At 34.2% G+C, this 12,870-nt stretch overlaps 1 protein-coding gene across 17 annotated transcripts in view; it reads left to right on the forward strand.

Annotated features, from left to right (window-relative positions):
- ANKS1B (ankyrin repeat and sterile alpha motif domain containing 1B) overlaps positions 1–12,870 on the forward strand; it is a 1,111,154-nt gene that overhangs the window by 450,802 nt on the left and 647,482 nt on the right. For all 17 annotated transcript variants that reach the window (XM_032346661.1, XM_032346662.1, XM_032346658.1 and 14 more), the window contains exon 11: positions 9,579–9,715. In XM_032346661.1, coding sequence (XP_032202552.1) covers positions 9,579–9,715 — 137 coding nt within the window. The remainder of the gene's footprint in view (positions 1–9,578; positions 9,716–12,870) is intronic.

Here is a 12,870-nt window from a genome sequence, read left to right on the forward strand (position 1 = left end):
TAAAGCACTTAGAAAAACTACTTACTAGATTACAGAGGCAGTCTTAATATATCGGATAATCAAGTCCTAATCTCCAGTTTAATTTATGAAATTATGAATTAACAATAAATAATAATACATTATATCATACTTGAAAAAGTCTTTTTTCTATATTGGGTGGTTTATGAACGACCAATGTCTGTGTGTAGTTCTGAATTAAAACCTATAATACAATGCATAATTTTATAAGGGGAATATTAATCATTTCCTCCATTTTGCCTGACCCAATTGTGCCTACTTCCTCACCACCTTCACTTTAACAATACTAACAGCTCAGTATATATACGTTAGGATACAAGCAAAGCAAAGCATGTATATGTATATACATATGGGTTTTATTTCTTTTTACTAAAATGGAATCATGCCGTACCTATTAGTTTGCAACTTTATTTTTTTCTTTCATTGTAGCCATTCATATGGATTATAGTTGTCTGTGAGCAAGTCTGTCCTTTTTGCTGTTGCTAATTAACTGGAGAAACTGGCTGGTCTTCCCCAGGCAGTTACACAGTTTTAAAGGGCCATCATGCATAAATTTTGGTGGACAAAGGAAGGGCTGGGATTTTACTAACATTACCAGGGTTCCCCCATTCCCCTTATCTCATCTCCTTTTTCACCTTGCACACAATGACTGAAAGACTAAAGGGGAAAAGGAGAGATTGGGATATGGTATATGACAAATTTCATGACAATGCTAATTTCAATTTGCCATGGCCGAGCAAACTAAAAAGGTAGTTTATTGTCTAAAAAAATTTTTTAAAGACAATTGAGTGGAAAATAATAAGAGGTACGTTCATCAGCTGCATAATAAATTTGATAAGAAGTTTGTTCTCAACAGTGAAAAGAGAATCAATGAAAATTATTTGCTTAAAATTAAAATTAAATATCCCAAAAAACATTTTAAAACTTTTTTTTAGCAGGATCCAAACTTATAATTTAAACTTATGCAACACCCTTTTACTTTTCTATTAATAATATTGAGTCAGGGAACTTATTTAACTTGGGTAGACATAATTTTGAAGCTGAAATTATTTTATGTCAAAATCAATTTTCCTAAAAACAATGAAATAATTTTGTCAATGTGGATGAAAACACTAAAGGAAAATAATGTTTTGCTACTCAATTCAGTTATTTGAAAACTTTCAGGTTTAGAACAACTTTGTTTACAGTCGAATCTACTTTTCCAACTGTAATTTTACAAAATTTAAATAGAGTTCAGGTACCAATCATGAAAGTTTACTGCCTGAATTCACATGCTAAAAGTGTAAATTATACTTCAGATTATGAAGACTTAGTACACAAAAAAGGAATGTAAAGTATTTTATTAGTAATTGAAATGACATTTTGGATAAATTGAGTTAAATGATATACTATTAAAATTAATTTCATTGGGGTGCCTGGGTGGCTCAGTCATTAAGCATCTGCTTTTGGCTCAGGTCATGAGCCCAGCATCCTGGAATCGAGTCCTGCATTGGGCTCCGTGCTCAGTGGGAAGCCTGCTTCTCCCTCTCCTACTCCCCATGTTTTTGTTCCCTCTCTCACTATCTCTTTCTCTCTCTGGCATATAAATAAATAAAATTAATTTTATCTATTTAAAAAATTTTTAAATGGGACTACTAACAAATTTAAAATCCCATATATGGCTCATTTTATATTTCTCTTAGATAATGCTAGTGTAGAGAAATAGACTGATTCAGTCTTTCCTTTAGCATGGTTGATATTAGTGTTTTTTTATTAGCTGGTAGAAAGTTTCCTTTTAGTTTCATAATCTCTTATTGGTACTGCCAAACTATTTTTTAGGATTGTTGCCAAATTTGATGAAACCTCTGTTTCATATCTAAGCTATAGGATTTGGAAGAACTTTCCATGTACGAACTTCTATACATATCAAATATTTTTGGCACATAAATATTTCTAGGCCACATTCATATCACAATATCACTCATATTGTAGTAGTGCTCTAAATCTTATAGTCACACACCAGGTGGGTTGACTCAAGAGGTGACAGGAAAATTTCTAGAAGCCATTTTAACATCTGGACTATACAAGGAAGTGACTTCAACCTTGCAAATATGTCCCATTAAATCCAAAGCACATGTATCCTCAACTCATCTTCCCCTTAGCCAGATTCCAAAAATGTCTGCAGCCATTTTAATACTACCAAAACCAAAGAGAACTATGATAGCAAGAAAACTGGAGTTGGAAAAAATTTGAAGAGATCTTAACTTACTGCAATTAAAATTTTTTACTTTTCATAAAATTCACAAAGACATTTCCAGGGACCCTCCCAGCTCCTTGGAACAGGCCCATGAAAGTTTAGGATCCTGAAATTTAAACTTCAGCATTTGCCTCTGAGTGTGAAACATTTATTTTACAAAAAGAAAAGCCTTAAATATTTTCCTACATATTATTTTTCTCATTCAACAGTATTTCAGAGCACCTCCCAGTCAGTGGGTATCACTATAATTTATTTTTTTAAAGGTTGCATAATATTTCATGGTATTATGTATCATGATTTATTCCACCTCTATTGATGAGTGTTCACTTCATTTTGTATTATTTTTCCGCTGTTAACAAAAGAGCAACAAACATCATTGTGTACTTGTTTTATATGGAGGTGCTTTTATTTCTATGATATAAATTTCAATGTGAATCACATTTAAGGAACATTCTACTACTTTCCCTGAACATTCCCTTTAATGTCTGTTGATGTGGCACAATTGTTACTAGAACTCCCTTTCATTGTCAAAAGTATCCTTGTTAGGATAATAATTGTGTGCATACCCTAATGAAAGGATATGTATATTTTAATATATTTAATATCATTGGGCACTTTTTATGTGGCATACATTGCTTTAAGTACTTTATTTTTTTTTTTAAAGATTTTATTTATTTATTTGAGAGAGATCACAAGCAGACAGAGAGGCAGGCAGAGAGAGAGGAGGAAGCAGGCTCCCTGCCAAGCAGAGAGCCGGATGTGGGGCTCGATCCCAGGACTCCGAGTTCATGACCTGAGCCGAAGGCAGCGGCTTAACCCGCTAAGCCACCCAGGCGCCCCGCTTTAAGTACTTTACATGTATCTCATTTAGTTTCTACAGATACACTATTATTATTTTTATTTTACAAATAAGGAAACTGAAGCACAGAGAAATTAAGTAACTTAACCCAAGTTCACATTTCTAGTAGTGTGGAGTCATGATTTAAAGCCCACAGTCTTGGTCCAGAGTAGGGTGACTAACCAAGCCCCAAGACTGAAGGAGTTCCCAGGACGCAGGACTTCCAGGTTTAAAACTGAGAAAGAACCTAGCAAACCAAGGTAAGTTGTCTGTGCTATCAAGAGGCAATAATCTTAATGATGTTGCTTTCCAAAATGGCTGTATCCATTTCTTTTGCCGTCTGAGAGTAGCTTTTTCCCGCACAAATATCCTGTTGATATTTAGTCTCTAACATAACTCCCAATTGTCCCACCTCCTAGTATCTATGCCCTTGTATAATCCCCTCCCCTTGTAGGTGGACTGGACCTAATGACTTGCTTCTAGTGAATGGAATATGGCTAAAATAATAGGTGTCGTTTCCAAGATCAGATTACAAAAAGCTCTCGCTTCCGTCTTGCTAGTTTTCTTTTGCTCCCTGGCTTACTCACTCTGATAGAAGCCACTGTCCCATTGTGAGCCTCTGTGGAGAGACTTACATGGCAAGGAACTGAGGAAAGCTTCTAGTCAACAGACAGTGAGAAACTAAGGCCAACAGTTCATGAAAATTGAGTGCTGCCAACAACCATGAGAGGGAAGCCCACTGCTTCTAGTCAAACATCAGATGAAACCACAGACCCAGCTCACATCTTAATAGCCATCATCTCTGTTTTTGTTGGGGGATAGTTTTTCTATAAATACTTAATGTAATGACTGATATACCTGATTTTGTTACTTTCATTTTATGTATATACATGCACACATGCACACACATGGTAGTTACAAACCAAAATCTACAATAGCTAGATGCACAAAAAAATAGATAAATAAAGAGAAAGAGAAAGAAACCCAAAAATAACACTAAAGAAAAACACTGAACCACTAGGAAAGAGACTAAGAAAAGGGAAGAGAAAAGAATTATAAAAGCAACCAGATAACAATTAACAAAATGGCAACAAATACATACAAATCAGTAAATACTTTAAATGTAAATGGACTAAATGCTTCCATCAAAAGACATAGGATGGCTGAATGGTTAAACAAACAAACAAGACCCATCTCTATGCTCCCTGTAAGAAATCACTTCAGATCCTTTTTTTTTTTAAATTAAATTAATTTATTTTCAGCATAACAGTATTCATCATTTTTTCACTACACCCAGTGCTCCATGCAATCCGTGCCCTCTATAATACCCACCACCTGGTACCCCAACCTCCCACCCCCCCCCGCCACTTCAAACCCCTCAGATTGTTTTTCAGAGTTCATAGTCTCTAATGATTCACCTCCCCTTTCAATTTACCCCAACTCCCTTCTCCTCTCTAAATCCCCATGTCCTCCATGCTATTTGTTATGCTCCAGAAATAAGCGAAACCATATGATAATTGACTCTCTCTGCTTGACTTATTTCACTCAGCATAATCTCTTTGAGTCAAGTCCATGTTGCTATAAAAGTTGGGTATTCATTCTTTCTGATGGAGGCACACACAGACTGAAGTAAAGGCAAGGAGAAAACTGCTGGTGGGAATGTCAACTTGTGTAGCCACTATGGAAAATGGTAGGGAGGTTCCTCAAAGAATTAAAAATAGAACTATCATGCAATCCAGCAATTCCACTTAGGATGTTGTACAAAGAGAATGAAAATATGTGCACCTCTCCATTCATTGTAGCATTATTTACAATAAATGCAAGTCTATAAATGAATTGATAACAATATATGGTGAGAATTCAGAAATAGACTTACTGTGAGGATCATCTCATAATATGTAGAAATATCAAATCACTTCAATGTACACCTAAAACTGACAAGATATTGTATGTCAGCTCGGCTTCAATTTAAAACAATATGGCAGGATTTCAGGTTAGGTTTGTCTGATTTCAAAGCTCAGGTTTGTTGTTTATGATGCATGCAGTGCTTGGTATTTCCTCCATGAATATCCTATTCAAACTGAACTCTTGTTTATCCCACAATTGTGCCCAATTCTTTCCATCTCTCTATCTTTTGCTGATCATACCTTCAACTTTTGGAATGCCCTTCCCACTCATTTCTTCATGTATGAATCATACTAATCTGTCAGAGACCTGCTTAGTCACCACCTCTGCCTTGACACTTTTCTTGAGTCCCCAGCCAGAAGTAATCTCAGTTCTACTTGTCAGCTATATAGGAATTAGCATGGCCTCTTGTGCACTTTAGCTGCTCAGTACATGCTAGTAAATGATGTTAAAATTCTACTCTGTAACGTTGCATATGAATTATTTTGTATTCATAGAATACTTTTCTTTTAAAAGCTCAAGTAAGCTAGAAGATTTTTTTTTTCTTAGCTTGTTATTTTAGAGGAAGTGGACAGTCATAATGCATAATTTAATGTGTAGTAAGAGAAGCTGACTAGAAGATAAGTCTCATTTCAGTCTGAAATTGCAAGTATATTTAGTAATTTCCTCTTAAGCAGCTTTTGCCCACCTCATGTCCTTTTTCATCAGCAATGTTTTGTAGCTGCAGGTGTAAAATGTAGGTTGACCATGTAAAACTGTCTTGAATACAGGCTGTCATTTCACAAATTCACTGGATAATTGGTATTTTCAAAAATAATATAATAAAAGATATTTAAAATATGCTTCTCAGTTGGATTTTCTCCAAAAGGGACCATAGAATTACAAAAACCAGATCACTTTTCTCTATGTAATTAAGGGCATTTTTGATGGTTACCACTGGCATACAGGTTTTGCTTTATTCACTTTATTTCATTTAGTATTTTTAAAGGCATTGAGCTAAGAGCTATGAAGGGGATAAGGGAAATATAAGTGTCTGCAAAAATATAACCTAGTCTGGAAGAGATAATGAACAATGCAAGGTAGTATAAAATTAAATTATCAGTGTAATGATATAGATCATGGATTCAGAAGATGGAGACAGTTATAATATTTTCTAAATAATTTAGTACTTGATTACCTGCTGTCCTGTACTATGTATTAAGTTACATATAAGATACATTCAAAAGGCATTTGCCTTACAGTCTGCATAAAGTACCCCTCAATTTTTCTGACTTTGATGCAAAGGTAGTCAACAGGGCCAGCCCTTGCAGTGAATCATTCCTCAGGGGATCATCTCTTATTCCTGGAGTTAAATTCTATCTCTACCAGTTTGTGTTAATAGCCAAAAGATACTTTTCTCAAATTCTATCCAAATACACAGTCTTTACTCTAGATGTATTATCTGCAAAGCATTATTATTATTATTATTATTATTATTTAGTTCTCTTTTTCCCTCTGGCTTTTCTTTCCTCTTCTATGTTTTATTTTAATTCTGAGGATATTTGGTTTATAGGGAAAAATAAAACCCATATTATGTACCTGTTAATATGCTAGACATTTTTCATATATATTCTCTCATTTTATTCACACACATAAACAGTAACTTTCTTCTAGACAATTATTAATCATTCTTATTTTTAAAGTTAAAAAACTGATGTCCAGAGAGGTTAAATAAATTGTCTAACATTGAGCAGGCAAGTTGTCCCAGACTTCAGCATCTGGTATTAGAATGTAATTTGGATGCTTTTTTTAATTAATATGTACTAACAGACAAAGAATTAAGTTTAATGTTGTATATCTTGTGCTAACAAAAGTTGAGTAACAGGTAGCACAGAACTGAAGATGAGAAAGGTAATGGAACAAAATAACGTGAATGAGAGTCAGAGACACAGAAACGGACTCATGAAGACTTCAGATACTGGAATTATCAGGCACAGATTTTAAAAAACCAAAAACTATGCTTGTTATTTTCTACTAAATAAAAGCAAGCTTGAAATTGCTAAAAACAAAAACAAAAACAAAAACAAAAACAAAAACTGAAAAACGCCAAATGATGACATTGTACATTTGAAAAAGAACCAAATAGAAATTTTAGAATTGTGAAGTGTACGTGAAATTATGAAAATGATTTTATAGTAGACTAGACACTGCTGAGGAAAGAGCCAATAAACTGGAAAATGAGTATGAAAAAGCTACTCAGAATACAACACAGAGAGACAACAATGAGAACTACAAAAGAGAGAATAAAGAAAGAGAACAATGTCTTTAACATTATTTCACTGGAGTTCAATAAACATTAGCTACTATTAGTATGTCACTTCATGCTTAAACAATCTCAATATTTCTCATTGCCTACAAATTAAATATAAACTAATATACTAATAAAACTCCCTTGTACTTATTTAAACTTATCTCCAACTTTTTCCTAACATAAAATAATGGCTTTGTCTATGCTCTTTTCACCTCCATGCCCTTCCTTATGTTTTATATTCCATCTCAGCTTCCTTGCCTGAAAATGGAAACCTTTCACAGCTCTCTTCTTTCATAGCCACGGTCTGTTGATTGCTTCTCCTCTTGCTGTCTCATCATGTTTCCTTTATCTGTTATCAGGTCTCAAATGATATTACATTACACTTTTTCTACATGTCTGATGTCACACTTGACTATATACTTCTTAAGAGCATAGATTTTTTAAAATTTTATTAAACTTTATTTTTTAAAGAAGTTTTAGGTTCCCAGAAAAATCAAGCAGAAGGTATACAGGTTTCTCTTGTACCCTCCCCTCACAGGCACAGCTTTCCCCATTATCAACATTATCCACCATAGTGGTATACTTGTTACAATCAGTGACCCTACATTGACCCACCATTATCATCCAATGTCCATATAAATGATCCTAGGGTTCACTTTTGATGCTGTACTTTCTATGGGTTTGGACAAATGTACAATGACAATGTATCCACCACTATTGTTATCATACAGAATAGTTTTACTACCCTACATGTCCTCTGTGCTCTACCTATTCATCCTTCCCTACCTTTTACCCTCTGCCTAAAGGTTCTTTTTTTCCCTAGAATATAACATAATACCTGACATATAGTTGCCCTTAAATGTTTTAAGATGTATGGTTGAATGAATGAAAGGAAGGTACAAGTTGGAGAGGATCAGGGCTACTTTTCATTGTCTTGTTGACTGATATTTTATCTCTGCTTCAGTATTTACTCATACTAATTCTAGTATAGTCAGAAGACCACCCAATTACTGTCTTTCAGAACTCTGGGTATTCTTGAGATGCTAATTCAAATCTCACCTTATCCATTAAACCTGAGTCAAGAGTGAGCTCTGGTACTTTTAAGATTTATTTAATAAATAATCTATTTAATTCAATATGTCACATTTGTATTTTTTGTTTGTTTGTTTCATGAACCTGTGTCTGGACTGCCCAGTGTAACAGAATTGTGTTTTTATATGGTGGGTAGAGTTTTCATCCCTTCACTTTTTGTAAGCAAGAGGTGTCTTCATAAATTATTTCTTTTCACTTGGGATTGTAGACAATGGCCATGGAACAGAGAAAATTTACTAATCTATAAAGAATTCACAGTCTCAGTCTCTTTTGCACAATTTCAACTGCCTAGGACAGAAAATTATTGGGAACTAATTAAAAACAAGGAATTTTGTTTGTTTTTTAGATCTGAGCTTGCAATGCTTTCCATACAAAGCTGTAGAGGATTGCCAAATTGTTGTTAAGATAATATATCTTTTATGTGCTAGCAAGAGTTATTTATGGAGTTTTTTCCATTCTTTTCTAAGTATATTAAACACTCTAAAACTGCATCTTTTCTTGTCATTTTGTTTTGATAAAAATTTAAGAAGTTTTATGCAGGTTGCTGATTTTAAAGTCATCCCTTTATTCCTCCTCCAACTCTCAATACTAAACATAAGGAAGAGATTTAGTTTGTATAAGATGTGTTTATCTGGGTGTGATAGTTTTGTGTCAGTCTACATTATAAAACCATTGTTGACAAATGTCAGTGTTCTCAGGTTAAGTCACTGGGATGCCTCTCAATAGTTGAGGGACTTCTGGGGAATGTGGTTTGAGGAGGCTTGAATTTGGATTTTATACCTCAGGGAGATGCAAAACTTCCACTTTAAAAAGATCAATAACCATTTGAGAGATGATGGAGAAAACTAAGCCCATTAATATTAAAAAATCATATTCTTCTTAGGTAAGCTGAAGTTTTGGCCATTTGTATAATAATGACAGTCTTAATAGCTGTGTTGGGTGATCTATCATTGTGAATTGTATAATAATACTCTTCTTGAAATAATACTACAGGGTATGATATTTACCATTCCAAAGGAAAGCAAAGCATTCAATAAACATTATCTTTAAAATATACTGCTGTGCATATTCCTCATTATGATCTTATAATTGATACCAGTTTTAAGTTAAAAACTCAATTCTTGTTCACTAAAGTAATTTCAAGTCTTAAATGGTAAACTGAGTGATTAGGTTTATGGCAGTTCTATTTTTATTCACAGATAATGCATCTGAGGTAGCAATTACTGCTCCAGGAAGTAGTAACCATAGAAACAGCTCAACAGGCCCAACACCTGACTGCTCACCTCCATCCCCTGACACTGCCCTCAAAAATATTGTTAAAGTTATTCGACCCCAGGTAAGTGCCCAGAATGACATCATCTACAGTAAAATATTTTGTTTTTTAATCATTGCATGTATACTACTTATATTGTAATGCCTGGTCTCTTTTGTGCTATGTGAGTACATTTTTATATTAAAAGAAGGGACTTGGAGGAGGATGTTTCCTTCCTTGGAGTTAATGATACACATTGAAATCTATATTATTTTTGGAATAATGAATTTGTATATTACAGAAAAAAAAGTGAAACTTAGAAAAATGGCTATTTTACATCATTTTCCTCTCACATTTTAATAATTATCTTCCAATTACTTAGCTATTACATGTTTTCTGGGTTTTCCTGCTCCTTTTATCTTCACTTCGCTGGACATGGCAAGTTATTTGTGATCATTTCTCTATCTTCCAACCCAAGATGTTTTGATAATTTTAAAAAAATTCTCTATTCCTTCTTTCCAACTAATTTTGTCTGTGTTTAATATTGCACCTCTATTGCTCCTTATTTTTCTCCAGTGCTCACTTTCCTCTAGCTTGTCTCCCTCCATCCTTTGTTCTTTTTTTTAATTTTTGTCACTTGTATGTATGGGTTTCTTTCTCTTCCCTCTTCTCTTTCAGTTGGATTTCCCAGTAGGCGGTTTGCAGGCAAGCTTTAGAAATATCATTGGGACAAGCTGTTCTGTGATATTTCATTGAAAATAGCACTTATAAAGCTGTTTGCATTACATTTTTGCCAACAGATGGACTCAGAACATGGAATTGGTGGTGTTCTCAACCTGGCTCATTCTGAATGGGCCTCATAAAATCCAAGAGAGGGGGACTTTGGATCCAATCAATGCCATTCACCATCTACTTAGATATATAGTATGAACAAATTCTTTGAACCAATTTGTAAGACAAATGTCTCTTTTTAAGACTGTTTTGGTCTAAATGAGCGATTATTTGCTTAATATCCACCTTCTTCAATATGATTTATTTTAGTTTATTTTCATTATAATTATCCTCATGAATAAAATGGCATTTTAAATTCACATATTCCCTATAGTTTATAGAACACTTTCACATAAACTGTTTCATTTAACCTTCATTAATTTCAAGGGAATGTAATATTATAGTGTTATGGATAAGGATATTGACACTCTAAAGAGGCAAAATTGTGCAACTGATTCAACATTCCTTTTCCTTTTTTCTTAATGAAAGAGTTGTCTCCTCCTTTTCTTGGTTGTACAATATCTTTATGATAATGAAACTTACAGGTTCGTTTAGGCAAGGTAACATTTCACACAGTATCCAATTATGTGGAGAAGGAAATGTCTTCAAAGATCCCTTCTTTTTTTCTTTTTTTTTTCAGAAAAATTTGATCTAATTCTTTTGGTTCAAAAAATAAACTTCCGGGGCGCCTGGGTGGCTCAGTGGGTTAAAGCCTCTGCCTTCGGCTCAGGTCATGATCCCAGAGTCCTGGGATCGAGCCCCACATCGGGCTCTTTGCTCAGCAGGGAGCCTGCTTCCTCCTCTCTCTCTCTCTGCCTACTTGTGAACTCTGTCTGTCAAATAAATAAATAAAATCTTTAAAAAAAAAAAATAAACTTCCCTAAAGCCAGATTTAGAGGCTAAATGTCACATTTATCTTCCCTGGGTCTCTCATTATATGAAGGTGTTTCTGGTGTTACTGTGCAGCCATTACATTTTCAGCATTTTTAATTACTTGTGTAGGAGATTATCTTATGCATAAGTTAATGATATCCATTACTAAACACATTTATTTTTATATCAACATAAATTAATATAAATGAATTTAGTGATTTAATGGATAAAAAGCAGATTTTCTTTCTACATATTTGTAATCTAATCAACTCTAAGGGAGCTTACTCCATAAATTCTTCTTTGCATTCTCTACTCATTTTGTTTTGGTTAATTGAAAAAAATAGTAGCAGTAGCCAGAAATTCCTTTTTGACTTGATTCCTTGATTCTGTCCATTAATAAATGTTTATGAAGCAACTGATTCCACCTTCCCTTTTTAGATTTAGGAAGGAAAAAATATGAAGTGAGAAAGTCAGGAAACTAGGGTGATGGTATTTAAATTTGAGCCAGTGCAGCCTGAAGTATGTATGTAATAGAACAGTAGCAGCTAAGGTGTATAGTTGGGAAAGAATATAACCTCAGCAGCTAAGGTGTATAGTTGGGAAAGAATATAACCTCAGTTGGACTACTGTTTCTTTCACCTCAGAGACTTTGGTGCTTTAGCTATTTCTTTTTATGAGTTCTGATCTTCTAGGCTCCCTATTCTCAGTAAAGAACAGGTAATAGAAAATTTAAGTAGAAGTAATTACAGGGAATATACGCAGGATATGTGATTTCAAGAAAAGAATAAGAGACTAGAGGGTGTGGATGGAGGACAGCTAGATGGATAAAATAGTGGACTCCCTGGTGTGTTCTGTCAAGTAACAGGTCTGTCAGGGATGAAGCATTGTCAAGAGCTAACTATTCCAAAGAAAAGATAATTATTGGTTAGCTTATGTAAGCCCATATTTTGATCACAGGTTTAATCTTCTAAAGTGTCTGCTAATTCTGGCTTTATGTAGAAATGCAAGAAATGTGAAGTTAGATTGACTTGTGGTATTCAAACATTTTTTTCATTTACTAATTAGACATTAGTAACATGGGTGAAATGATCGTTTCACTCTTAAAACTGGGGATGAGCCTTGGAAAGAAACGTATAAGTACAACTCTAATCTATGAATTCACATTTATTTGCCCAAGTATTAGCAGATATGTTCTGTCTTACTGTGAGAAGAATGATCTGGAACAGATGTGAGATGAAAACGGAACTTTCATCTCATTCACCACAAATAGAGACTCCTTAGATAGAGCAAATTATGTTACTTCCTCTTTGCCTCAAGCATGCCTTTACCTAATTTACTTTCCATAACTCTACCTGCAAATGAAGAATATCCATTGTAACCAAGGAGTCCTTGCTGTCACAATGAGGTAGTCCTGACTAATATTGCATGTGCTTCTGATTAGTGTATTAATTACTTGGAAGCTACCAACTTGTGGTGCTTTGTTAAGTTTGATTTATTCAGCATATTTAACTCACTAAGTCACAGCTGTTGGTTCTGCATCTTGTGTTTGATCTTTTTACCTTTGCTTCTTTGGGCTCTTTCATGTCTTAAAATTC

This window comes from Mustela erminea, chromosome 6, assembly GCF_009829155.1.
Source record: "Mustela erminea isolate mMusErm1 chromosome 6, mMusErm1.Pri, whole genome shotgun sequence".
In the NCBI taxonomy this organism is placed as follows: Eukaryota; Metazoa; Chordata; class Mammalia; order Carnivora; family Mustelidae; genus Mustela; species Mustela erminea.